Below are 13,152 nucleotides of genomic sequence, written 5' to 3' on the forward strand. Positions count from 1 at the left end.
GCTGGCAGCCAGCCCAGAAGCCACTGTGTCTGCAGCTGACGTGCTGGGCTTTCCCAGGCTGTCCTGGCAGCTTCCCAGACATGGGAGCTGTAGTAGGGCCACTCTGTCCCTCAAAGCCCTTGGTTCTGGGCACAGTGTAGGGACACAGGGTGCACTGTGCCTTTGCTCTCTGTTTCTTACCTCCCGTGGTTTCTATCTTCTTTCTTACAACAGGAAATAAAAGGGAATGTCACCAACACACTCTGTACTGGCTGTTCCCCAGATTGCCAGCCACGAGGCAGTGCCACTCCTCTCCTTGCACACCTCTGTCCATTCCTGTCCCTCTATCCATTCCTGGCAGGCACTAGCCCAGGGTGGGGGGCTGTCAGCACCCACTTCGGCCCAGGATAAGTCAGGCTGCACCCACACGTGATGGTCCCTGCACGTGGAGTCGCCGCTGGGAACGAGGTGATGCACTGGAGGGGCCCGAGGCCAGAGACCGTGGCAAGGCACGTGCTGGTGGAGGCTCACTCGGCCAGGGCCGGGCTTTGAGGGATGCCGGATGGCGGGGAAGATGTTTTCCACATGAGAGCAGCTTTGTGCCCTGGAATTTCCACCGGCCAAGCCATCAGCATCCGGGAACAGCAGCCGAGATGGCTCCCAGCTGGCAGGGCTGCCGGATGGTGCAGGGGCAGGCAGCCACCACCACGGGGTCATGACCAGCTCCACTGCTGCCAAGCTGGGGGACAGCCAGGGGACACAGGGCAGCCACATGAGCTCTTCAGCAACCAAAAACATGCAAACTGCTGGCAGTGGTGGCAGAAAAGCATCATCCCCATCCTCACCTCCTGTGAAAGGCCCCAAAACCTCAGAATCTGCAGAGCTACAGGGTGGGAGCGCTGGGACACATAGGGCTGTTTTTCAGGTGCTGAGAGATGATGCAAAGCAGAGCCAAAGACAGGTCTCAGGTGCCAGCCCCCACCCGGGGGCAGGGCAGGAAGTCCCCAGCCTGCCATGACCGGCAGCGTGGCCACATCACAGCCCCGTGTGGGGCCAGGAACACGGCCCTGCCCAGGCTCTGACAAGGGCCCTGCTGTTCAGGGCTGCAGCTGCTCCGCGGAAGTAAACAGGGTCCCTGCCAGCACATTCCTGCCCGATCCCTCCTGCCTGCACATCCCCCACAGCCGCCGGGGACACCCAGCACCTGGGAGGGGTGGACATCCCCACAGCAGCGCGGCCCGTGCGCAGCTGCCCCCGGCACACACACCCTCCCCCGGTATGAAGGGAACGGGGAGCCACCACCCAGGCAAGCAAATAAAATAAATGGCATTTATTAGCAAAATAAAGAACAGAAACTCTCACTCACAAGGCCCTGCCAGGTGGCCAGGGCTGCCCCACACAGTCCCCCATGCTCTCTGCTGAGCTCCCTGCATCTTGCTGTTGTTCCTGCTATGGCTGGCAGCCTTGGGGCCTCTGCCCTGGGCAGGATGGGCAGTGCTGCCTGACAGCAACAGCATCCCCCCAGCACCAACCAGCCCACGTGCTGCTCAGCTCTTTCGGTGAAGCAGCCCAGTGCTTTTTGGACACAGTGCAGAATCTGTCCCAGCTCTGACACAGAGTGCTCTGCCTGCCTGCAGAGAGGGACATGGGCTGAAAGTGCAGCCTCCTGGCTCAGTCCCGGCCCTCCCAGGCATCCTCCCGCTGCTTGTTCTCCAGGCGCTTCCTCTCTGCAGAGAGAAGAGGGTCAATGCCACATCCCTACCACCTCACCTCCCTGTGAAGGTGGCTGCAGCCCCCACTCACCCAGCATCCTGTGAGAAGGAGCATGCATGAGGAAGGCCCTCCTGTATTGCAGCCCCTCCAAGCATCCAAAACTCACCTTGAGCTTCTTGCAGCTTCCTTCTCTCAGCATCTCGTTGGGCTGGTGTCTGGTTGCTCCGTACCCCCAGGGCACCAATCACAAGCCGCCTGGCCAGGACAGCTGATGTTTCAGGGCGCTCCTTGGCTGGCTGCAGGTACTCTGTGAAGATGGGGACATTAGTGGGCATTCTGGGAGGGACAGGGCAGCCCCCACACGTGTGGAGCCATGCTGCCTGCCCCATCCCTCCCCAATGATCAGGATGATGTTGCAGCACAAGCACGATGGCACAAGCTGGCACAGGGCAGCACCACTCACCAGCATATGCCCTGGCTTTGGCTTTAGAGGCGCGAGTGCCCTGGGAGAGTGGGCGTGTCTTCACCATCAGGTGCTTGGTGCTGAGGGCATCTCGTGCTGCAGGAAGAGAGCATCATATCCACGTGCAGGGTCAGCCCCATGCCCAGGATCTGGCTGCGGGAGAGGGATGCCTACTCTCTGCCCATCCCCAGCTGAACCAGGAGCTGTACCTGTTATGGGGCTGGAGAAGATACCCAGGGCATGCGTATCATCCACCCACTTAATATCAAAGCCTTTTTTCCTGCCAAAGAGAGGGAAGGTAAGTGAGGCATCGGCAGCCATCTGGAGCAGAGCCCAGGCAGGGAACCCCAGCACCAGGGACAGGGCTGGCAGACTCACTGATAGCTGCAGAAGATGCGCATCAGATCCTCGGTGCGGAAATCCGAGGGGAAATCGTAGATCTCGATGACGTGGGGCAGCTCATCATCACTGATGTCTGGCACAGCAGGTTCAGCCCCATAGTAGTTGAAGCGGGGTGACTGCTGGCTCTCCTGGTGCTTCTCACCCCCTGAGAGCTGCAGCAGTAGGAGAGGCACAGCACTGAGCAATCCATGCCCACCTACCCTAGAGCAGTTCCCAATCCATGGTAAGTGCTCCCCAGAAAGTTGTCCAGGCCCCTGCACCCCACCCCAGTACTGCAGATGGATTCATGGCATTGAGAACCCGGAGTTATCAACCAGGGCTCTCACACCATTCACTTGCTTTTCCCATTACCAGCATCCCTTCACTTGCCACGCTCTACGGCCAGATCAGGGATGTGGTAGGAATGGCAGGGCTGAAAACAGCACATGCATCTCCAAGCACACCCCTCCTTCCACAGTGATGTGATGACCTGAAAGACTTTTGGGGAAGGACAAGGAGTGGGATAGTAAAGCCAGGAGGAAAGATTGATGCCTCTCTGCCACATGGAAGCACCAGGCTCAGCATGCCCTGGCTGCAGCACATGCACTGGAGCAGCCTATCAACACCCCAGATGCCAAGATGAAAAGGTGCTCCACTGAGGAGCAAGTTCTGCTGGTTAATCACCTGTGCACATAAAAATTTATGTTTTATTTCTCATTTGAATTTGTCTGACTTCACTTTCCAGCTGGCAGTTCTTGTTCTGCCTCTCTGCTGGATTAAAGAACCCTCAGTCCCTGGTCTCCTCCCCATTACAGCACTTACTGATGTTAATCAAGTCCCTTCTCAAATCATCTTCTTGATAAAATGGGTTGGGCACCTTTATTACCTCACAGCGGGGTACTTTCTCCAGCCCTAAAAGATGATGGCTGTAGAGCTTTCCTAGCTTGCACATTTTTCAACCTTTATTTTAAAACACAGGCAGCAGCCTCCTGCTGCCACAAGACAGGGGTGCAGCCACCCCTATTTCCTCTGTCCCACACAATTGCCAGTGCCAGTTGGCCACCCTGCACCATGCTCTGCCCAGTGGGCCACCCTGCATCGCTCGCTGAATGCTTGCTTTCCAAACCACGCTGTGCCAGTGGCCAAGGGGATTCACTGCCCTTCTTCAGCTGAGACACCAGGCCAGGTGCAGTCCAAAGCCACTGGCAGCTCCCCTGTTCCCCCTGGAGCCGGGGCTGGAATGATGCTAAGAAATGGGTACATAACTCAGGTGGGTTCCCACCCCAATCCCCTAAGCGATCACAGCAGAGCACACTAAGACTGCAAGGTTAGAGCCCATAAATCCCAGCCAGCTCAGTCGATAAAAAGTGCTCATTCCAACAATTTTATGGGGAAGATGGATTCATGGCAGGTAAGGGGGTGCTGCCATAGCGGCTGGATGCCGGAGGAGGGTAGAGCTGAGTTATGGAGCTCAGGGAGAAGCCAGCACTGCCAACAGAGCCTCCTGCCCTGCCATCACCCCTGTGCAGGGCAGCACACTCACCAGGTACCCTGCACCTGCTCCAGAGAAGCAAGGGAGACATTCCCAGGCAGGATAAAGCCCTACGGTGCTGCTTGAGGGAGCAGAGCACTCAGGTAGTGCCAGGCACCGGGAAGATGATTAGAGAGCAGGAGCACAGAGTGCCGGAGCAGTCCTTGACCTTCACAAATCACAGGGTGTGGCGGGGCAGGAAGGACAGGAGCCATCTGGCAGCAGGGCTCAGCCACAGCATGTGGCAGGCACAGCTCAACAGGTCCCCCAGCACTGCCAGCACACAGCATGCCAGCAGCTCCCCAGCCGCGGCACAGGGCAGGGAGTGGGAGCCATAGTGGAGTTCCCAGCCCTGGCAGGCATCCTGGGGAGGGTTCGCTGATGGATGGACAGACAGATGACAGGGAAAATGAAGCCTGTCCATCACATCTCGCTGCTCTCTAAAGACACACTCCTGCCAAAGCAGGCCAGAGGGGTCTGTGGCTGCTCACTTACACCACAGCCCTGGGTACACAAGCACCACGGCCCCTACCATGCTGCAACGCCTGATGGAGAGTCCACAGAGCCTGCAAGGAAATGGTCACAGTGCTTAATTACTCTGTGTTCAAACTGATTTCTACTCGGAATTTGTCTGGTTTCAGCTTCCAGCCAACAGTGCTCACTATGGTGTTTTTTCCCTGCTAGATTAAAGAGCCATCCGCTATCAGAAATCTCTCCTCCACACAGAACGTCATAAATCTTGCTCTCTGCCAGCTATCTGCATTGCATAAAGATTCGGTTACGAGGAAGACGTTACTAATTTTCTTGTTCTTTTTGTTAATTAACAACAGCTCCATCTTCCCGAGTGCCTGAGCCCTCCCCAAGCAGCTCCATCCACCTGCTGAGAGCTCAGAGGGCTCAGGAAGCACAAGGCATCATGTAGGAATCTGCTGGGGACAAAGATGGCAACTTCTGATAAATCCCTATTTCAGCTTCTTTTTCACCCATTTTGGGAAGCTCCTTGGAAAGCTCAAAGTTGTCTCAGAGCTTGTGCATGGGGGAGCCAATACAGATTCTCCTTGCAGTGAGAACCTGTACTGCACAGCACAACCTTGCCCACAGTATCCCATGGCTGCACCATTACAGGGATCCTCCCTGACCTTCCCCCCTTGAGGACTAAGCCATGCCCATGGCATCAGCCCACAGAAAGCCAATGCCACCTGCAGCAGCTGCCTCAGAGCAGCAGTGCTGTCCTCCTCGCACCAGCACTCACCACAGCCTCCGGTCTGGAGGGTGGGACACAGTGGCTCAGGGGAGCACAGCCAAGGAAGGATGGGAACACCCAACGCCCTTCCACATCCCCCCAAATGCAAGCCCTGTGTGTCCCACCGTTTCAGCACAACGCCAGACTCCAAAAGGACGTATCAGCCCAAGCAAGGCCTTGAGGACAAGGTGGGACCTGTGCCCCTCAGTAAGAGTGCTCTTGAGTTAATCTGATCCCTTCACAGACACTGTTATTAAGGCACCACCCTCCTTCACACCCTGCTTCCAGCCAGGGGGAGGCAGACACTGGATGTAACAATATTAACATTGCTTGTTTCTTCAGGTACATTAATGTCATTTGGGAAATTACCAGTTTGATGCTACTGATTTAAAATGCAATAAGGGATATCCAGCCTTGCTGCAGGAGCTCAGCTTTCCTCATGAATGGCAGCAAAACGGTGTGGGTCCTAGCACTAAGCAGCCAACTGTAGTAAATTCAGCAGCATGTGTGCAGGAGGGAATGGCAATGAGCCACAGCTGATTAAGAAGCCATAGTTTTGAGGAAACATCCCGTTGCTGTTTCAATGGAATCCCATATATCTCAGCCCATTTCTTTATCACCTGCCCTGGTTTCATGAGGGTGCAGTTGCAGTTTACAGCACTTCAGCAGGTTTTACTGGGCACACTTTATGTACTACAGAGGGACGACCAGTCCAGCCTTCCCTAGCAACACTGGATGGGATGGGACAGATGTGGGAAAATGGAGATCCCAGGTGTTTTGGCACCACAGAGGAAGGCTGGCTCTAAGAGCAGGCAGCACAGCCAGCTAGGCTGACCGTGCCCTGGGTGCAGCCCACCCCCCTCATGCACTCACCCCAGAGAACAGAGGAACAGACATCTCCCACATCCCAGCGGGCACCAGTCACCACCCCTGAAAATCCCCACAAACAGTGGCTTGCAGAAGTACCTCCTCCAGCAGGCGTGGGTCCAGGCAGTCCCCGTCATCATTGAACAGCATATCCCAGCTCTCCTCAGCACCTGGGCTGGTCTGGCTCAGGGTTTCAGCACTGGCACTGGTCTGTCCTTCCTTAGAGGAGCTGCTGTGGAGACCTCTCTCTTCCTTCTCAGCCTCCTGGTGCTTCTGCAGCGAGCCCACATCCTCATCTGGCCTTGACAGCTCCTTGGCCCAGGATGCAGGTGAGATCCCCTCCATGCCATGGCATAGCAGCTCTAGGGGCGGTGGGGGCTCACACCTTTCCAGAGGTGCTCCCTCCCACGGGCTGCTCTCAGCACTGTTATCTGTGCAGGCTGAAGTGCTGCCTGCTTCCTCTACAGCAGGCACCAGGTCATCCTCCCCACTGGGCTCCCCAGCACCAGCAGTGCTCTCCTCCGTGACAGGCAGGAGCTGGGATGGGCTGCCCATGTCCTGTTGTGGAGTGTTCCCCCCTGGCAGTACTGGAACATCGCCCATGCTACCTCTCAAGAACACAGGTTCACAGCTGGCTCCTGGTGCACACAAGGTGCTCTCCCCAGGAAGCTCAGCTCTGCCTCCCCACATCTCCTCTTCCTCTGGTACCCTAGTGGCACAACCTATGCTCTGCTCTGCCAGAAGAGACCTCTCCTCCTCCTTCTCCTCCTCCCCAGCTTTCAGACCCACTGTCTCCCCCCGCAACTGGGGCAAGCTGCCATGGCTGCCCACCCCTGCTGACTGCAGGGCAGGTTCTCCCAGGCTTTGGGAGAGGTCCCCAGCTGGATCTAGGGTGCTGTCCCCCAAGTGCTCCAACATGTCACTCGGGCCTGTCTGACAAACCACAGTTGGGCTAGCAGCAGGTGTTGGGCTAGTGGGGTCATCCCCAGGCTCGGGGTTTGCCTTCACAGTGTGGGCACTCTGTGGGGATGGAGGATCAGGCTCAGTCCTTATTATCCTGTGGCCGTGGCTCAGCTCTCCAGGTTCTTCATGAGATGCTTTGTCCTGCCTGTCCCAGGGCTGAGCAAGAGCTGGATCTGGGCATGGCTCACAGATACTGGGTGAGGCCTCCAGGCTTTCCAGTGCAACAGGGCAGCTGCCTCTCGTCCTATGGCTGTGCCTGGCAGAGGCTATCTGCAGCTCCCTTGGGCCAGCATCCACCTTGTTCTCCCTCCTTGCTGCTCTGCCTGCCTGTGTTCTGGCACGGGGGCTTTGCCTCTGCCGCTCGCCACTGGCCCAGCCTGAGTCCTGAAGCAGGCGGTGGTTCTCAGGCTCCTGGCGGTGCCCAACCCGTATGTCACCTGTCGCCTGTGCCTCTCTCTCCCGTCGTGCTTTGGGCACGTAGAGGGCCATGTCGGGCTTCCTGCGGCGCACCCGGCTGCCCTCCGCCTCCTGCTGCATGGTGCCACCACTGCCTGCCAACGAGAGAACAGTGTCACTGTCCTGCCCGCAGCCCAACAGCCCCACAGCTGAGTGCACAGTGAGCAGCCCCTGCCCAGGTCACTGAGTCAGGGTCCCAGCACTCACTCTTGCTCCCTCAGTAGCTGGCATGCAATGATGGATTATGGAGCCCCAATACTGCCCCACAGCAGCGGATCTGCAGAGAAGGTTTGGGGCCTGGAGCACCCCACAGCTCTACAGCCTTTGGTGGGGCGCATCTGGCTTGGGGGAAGCAGGGAAATCTTGACAGAATCACTAAGGCACCTTCCCCGCTCTGGCAGCTGCTACCTGGGACCCTCAAGCCCGAGGGACCAGTGTCTGTAGCTGAAGCAGAACACTGAGACCGTGCACTACTCAGGCATCAAAACCACAGAACAACAGAAAGCAAACCCCAGTGCAGGGATACCCTGGCGCAGGACCCTGGCATGCTGCAGCCCTGCTCACCTGCTGCCCTGTCCCGACCGAGATTTATTTTTCATCATCTTTGGCAGAAGCAGGCACACCGCAAGCGGCCAGGCCCCCCTGCCCCTATAAATATGCATCAGACAGGGTTTATGGAGACGGATGGTGCGGGGGGCTGCACTGTGGTTGAGGGGAAGGCAGAGTGGGGCTGGACTGGGGCCCCATGATTAATCACTGCCCACTCCGTTTAGGGGGATTCATCACAGGCCGCTGTCAGGTAAATCACTGGAAAAACACCTCTTCAGTAATTAATGTGAAGTGACGGATGGACAGCCCCTGGGCCCATTAATCTGGACCATCAGCGCCGAGCGAGATTATGAATGTCAGGATGCATAAACTGCCGGCAGATCAATAGGGCCAGGAACCCATCCAAGGCTCTCATTTCCGAGGCACCTCCGGTACATTAGCCTCCCCTCCACACAGCCCCTGACCGAGGCGCGAACGCTCGCCGTGGCCCCTCATCAACAGCCAGCAGTGGTGCCGGGAAGGCGAGGGGAGGCCAACCACTGGCTGGAAAGTGGCTGGGGCTGCCCATGCCACATGGCATCATCCCCTCTTCCTGATGGATGGACAGACCATTGCCTTGGCACGATGGATGAGTCTCTCAAGGCTCTCTGGAAACCGCTGGAAAAGCCCAGCAGGGCATCACCCCTAGCATGACCGCGGCACCTGTGCCTGCACCTCATGCTGCGAAGGTGGGCAAGAACACGAGGTGCAGGCACGGGTACAGTGGTGATGTTAAGCACCCTCCCAGGGCTGCCCCAATCATTTTTCTGTCTCTGTAGCTCTTGTCATTTTTTTCCCCCTCTTTGATACACTAATTTTGCTGGCAGAACGATCCCCTTTATCTTTATCGACCGCAAGAAAGGAATGTATCCTACAAACCTTCCAAGGACTGGATTAGTCATTTTTCAACACTGAGGCATTATACATTTTCTCACCGAGTGGCAGCCCGAGTGCCAGAGGGGAGGGGGCACTGGAGGCACCCCCACCACCACCAATTCCAACCACAGATAGCTTCCAAGGCACTGAAGCATGTTCTGCTAAAGGACTTTTCCCAGCCAAGCCCAGAGTCCCAGACCATGGCTCATCGCTGAATGTTTTGTGGGGGTCAATGATCTCCTCAGGCTCTCCTTCCTGACAACTTCCAGCACAGGGAGCAACCAGAAGCAGCATTGCTCCATGCACATCCCATGTCACCTCCAAGAGCCTTTGCACATAGGATTTATGGGCTCCTCAAAAGCTTGCCATTCACCTTGCCTCACCCTCCAAAGCAGATGGTGCAGCATTAGCCAGACGGCTGGTGCTGGGAGCATCCTCTCCCTGCACAGCTTTGCCTCTGCCTGCCATACACTGTTGAGGAAGAGCTGCTTCCTGCAGCCTGGGAAGCACAGGAAGATGGTAGATGACCCACACTGGCAGGGATGCTGCAGTGCTTTGTTTTTTCCCCACAGGGCAGCACAGCTCCTGCCCCCAGCCTATTACACACTTCATCGATGCCACAGCCACGGGTCGGTACCGACTGATTTCATGCTCTGGGAGACAGAGCAATGGCCCTGGCTTTGGGTCTCATTCACACTACGCTAGGCAGGGAAACCCTGCCACTTCCAGAGTCTGGGACCAAGCTTGCCCCACAAAGAGAGTCAGCAACGGGCAGTGCATTCCCAAAAAGGCCTATGCTACCCCAGATGTTTTATGCTGTCCTGTTTTATGGACCTACCTAAAAAAACAACTCAGCACTCTGGCACCAAGCAGGGAAAGGCCATGGTACCATGGTAAAAGTGGTGATAGGAGTGCTGCCAAGCTGTCCGGCATGTAAAGCCCACCAGCCCACCACAACATAGCCTGGCATGGCCAGGAGGATGCTGGATCATCAGCCAATAGGCAGCCAAAGCTCCCTGAAGGCACAGGCTCCTCTTGCACTGTTCCCAGGAACACACTGCTCACGGGGAGCTTGTGCCCATGGTGTGTGTTTGTGAGGTCTCAGACAGCTGCCCGATCATGTGCCAGCCTGTGCTCCTCCTCGAGCGAACATCTGCAGCACACACAGGCAGTGTTCTCCCTGATTTCTCTCCCTGTCCTGTCCAGGGAAGAACCCCACAAATAAGAGCAAGCCAGCCACAGTCCTGCTCAGGGAACCTAGGAACAGGCATGGATGCTGGGCTCTGGTGCTGATGTGGAACATGCCAGTTCCTGGAGAAGTCTCAGTGCCACACAGCACCCTCTCAGCAGGCTGCCGCATTTCCTGGCAGGGAGCTGTATTTTTAGCCTTCGAGGTTTCTAATTCCACTCAATCCATATTCCCACTGAGAGAGTAGATAACCTTAAAGCCTTGACAGTGAACAGAGGTGGCAATACTGGGGGACCAGGAGCCTTTGGGGACCTCACGCAGCCTTGGCATGCAGCTCGCACACCACAATGTCACTCTTTACAGCCTGCAGCAGACCGGGCTCTTTGAAGGGGAAAAAAATAACCACAATAACAAGATTAATAAAAAGGCAGGTACAAGGAGATTCTAAACAGCTCCACTGGGGAACCTGCCACTTGCAGGACTCATCCCATGCCAGGCACGTGCCACGGCACACTTACCAACTGCACAATACCAGCCCCCAGCAGCCTGGGCAAGGACTGCCAGAGGTTTTGGCTACCCTGCACCTCTCTTGCTCTCAGCAGAGCTCCAGCCCAGGCCACCTGGCTCAACAGCAGGCAACAGGGCCAGAAAAGGACCTGGATACCTGGTAGAGATGGAGCAAAGGCACGAACACAGTCACGGGTACAAGGCAAAGTAAAGCATTCAAGGAGCCAAGAGCTGCATTCTATCCAACTCCTGCCTGCAGCCCTGTGGGCTTTAAGACATCCTGTCCCCTGCTGCCAGGAGAAAGAGCTCTCCAGCAGCCACAGCAAAGACTGGCTATGTGAGGAGGTGGCAAAAGCGTCAAAGGTACTGAGAGAGATTTGAATCGTGCCTTTCACTTGCAATACTCTTAGGAGACACCTGGAATAGATGCTCTTAGGAGATACCTGGAACAAGAAAAGGGGAACATTCCAGATAGGAAGATGATTTGTAAGTCAATGGTGTCCCCTCACAACTGCAGGGGGGCAGGGGAGAGGAACAACAAACTAGCAGGAGTTAACAGCCAGAATGCTAAGGGGAATACAAAGGACTTTACAAATATACCCAGGCAGAATCAGCACAAAAGTGAAAAGGTCTATTAATAAACAAGGAGGGAGAGAAAATTAATGATGGCTCAAAAATAAAGATGACTCAAAAGGGAAAAATCACTGTTTTTAAACAGAAAAAATGCAAATTAGGCAGAGGCCTTGCAAAAACAGCTGCAGGAAAAGCAAAAACAGCATGTCCACACAGACACAGTCACCTGGCCAGCCTTGCCAGTGCGGAGGTGAACCTATTAACCTGCTGACACACAGTCCGAGAAGAAACCAGGGCCCTAGTGATGGGGAGAGCAAACAAGGCACTGATTTTCTCTGCAAGAAAGAACAACAAAAACAGAGCTGAGAACAGGATGAACCCTGTTCCCATCTCTAGTGCAGAACAAAACTGGCAGTTAAAGGAGCCTGCGTACCAACACAATGAATGAGGGACCCTGGCTTGCCTAGAAGAGTTATTTCAGAAGAATCGCTGGGCAAAGCTTTTTGATGAGGCAAGCAAGAGCCAACTTAGCTGAACTTCAGGGTCTTGTTTTACACCATCTCTCAAACTTTTACTTGTCTAATGAATTGTCATTAAATTGGCAGAAGATACTGAGCACTGAGCTGCTGTAAACACTATCCAGAGAAGACACTGTTCAAAGATCCAAGAAATGGAAGTAGGAAACAAAGCAAGACCCAGCCTGAGGAAATGAAGGTTAAATAACCCAAATTAGCTACTCAGGGAGCAAGAGCAGCCTGAAGAGCAAGGCCCAGAGCCCAGGAGTGCACTTACACCAGAAAGCAAGCAACTGGGGTGACCACCCCAAAATGTGCATGAGGCGTATCTGGTCATCAGCATCGTGTCATGGGCCACTCTAGGGCTGAGACAGCCCCACAGCAGGCAGCACATAGAACCTCGCAGGTGGTGTGAAGGACAGACGAGGATGCCAGGGGCCTGCAGGCAGCCATGAAAAATAGTGTCCAACACCTGTGAGCACCCGACACCTGCTTTACAAGGCATGGCAGACTCCTTGCACTCAAGGGCTGACACATCGCCCTGTGACTCCACGGTGCGGAGAGTTTTGGGGTCTGCAATGTGCCACGATATCCGGGTATCCCGGGGCTTGCCTGCCAGCGGGCTGGGAAGGCGGGACTGCAGGTGGGGATGAGGGCTGGAACAGGGCGAGGGAGGCAGGGCTGGGAGAAGGGATGGGAGACAGGGATGGGACGGGGGATAAAGATCAGGGCTGGGGCAGGGAGCAAGGATCAGGGCTGGGACACCAGGGGAGGGAGAGCGCCGGGACCGGGCAGGCTGCGCAGCCCGGGCCGCTGTGCCCCGGTACCGAGCGCCGTGTCGGGCCGGGCCGTGCCGAGCCGTGCCGCCCGCCAGGCCGCCGCCTTTACCAGTGGCCGCGCCGGGTCCCCCGTCGCTCCGCGCCGCGCCGCGCCGCCGCTTCCGCCGCGCCGGGCCCGCCCCGCCGTGGGGAGCGCCGGGACCTGTAGTGCGGGACCGGCAGAGCGGCTCCGGGCCCGCCCCGCCCCGCCCCGGCCGCCGCTCCTCCCCCGCGGCCCTGGGCGCATGGGTGAGCCGCCGGCGCCGCCGGGCACCCTCGTCCCCACGGCACCGCGGTGTCACGGCGGGCCGGCCTTCCCCGCCACCGCCCGGCAGCCGCAGGAAGGGGGTTCCGTGCCTGGGACGGTGGTGGACAGAGGGAGGGAGCCGCGCTCCCGCCCGCGGCTGGCCCCCCTGAGGCTGCCGCAGGTCTCCCGTTACCGTGCAGCGTCACACACCGGGCGGGGGCCGTGGTGCTCTCTGTGACCGGG

At 56.9% G+C, this 13,152-nt stretch overlaps 1 protein-coding gene across 1 annotated transcript; it reads right to left on the reverse strand.

Annotated features, from left to right (window-relative positions):
• Positions 1 to 1,294: 1,294 nt before the first annotated feature.
• R3HCC1L (R3H domain and coiled-coil containing 1 like) lies at positions 1,295 to 12,795 on the reverse strand. Its single transcript, XM_014885999.2, has 7 exons — positions 12,733 to 12,795; positions 6,277 to 7,691; positions 2,534 to 2,709; positions 2,365 to 2,435; positions 2,156 to 2,251; positions 1,859 to 1,999; positions 1,295 to 1,706 (listed from the first exon to the last, which is right to left on the reverse strand). Exons 2-7 carry the CDS (start codon positions 7,675 to 7,677, stop codon positions 1,651 to 1,653), a joined length of 1,941 nt encoding a protein of 646 aa, XP_014741485.2. The 5' UTR covers positions 7,678 to 7,691; positions 12,733 to 12,795; the 3' UTR covers positions 1,295 to 1,650.
• Positions 12,796 to 13,152: the final 357 nt, after the last annotated feature.

Source organism: Sturnus vulgaris, chromosome 8 (assembly GCF_052056855.1).
Source record: "Sturnus vulgaris isolate bStuVul1 chromosome 8, bStuVul1.hap1, whole genome shotgun sequence".
Classification (NCBI taxonomy): domain Eukaryota; kingdom Metazoa; phylum Chordata; class Aves; order Passeriformes; family Sturnidae; genus Sturnus; species Sturnus vulgaris.

What these genes read in the sequence shown, in the direction of transcription:
- R3HCC1L (XM_014885999.2), bottom strand. Translation starts at nt 7,677, where the DNA reads ATGCAGCAGGAGGCGGAGGGCAGCCGGGTGCGCCGCAGGAAGCCCGAC. An exon ending in ACCCACGCCTGCTGGAGGAG is followed by an intron (nt 2,710 to 6,276) that starts GTACTTCTGCAA and finishes CTACTGCTGCAG; the next exon opens with CTCTCAGGGGGTGAGAAGCA. An exon ending in CGCATCTTCTGCAGCTATCA is followed by an intron (nt 2,436 to 2,533) that starts GTGAGTCTGCCA and finishes TCTCTTTGGCAG; the next exon opens with GAAAAAAGGCTTTGATATTA.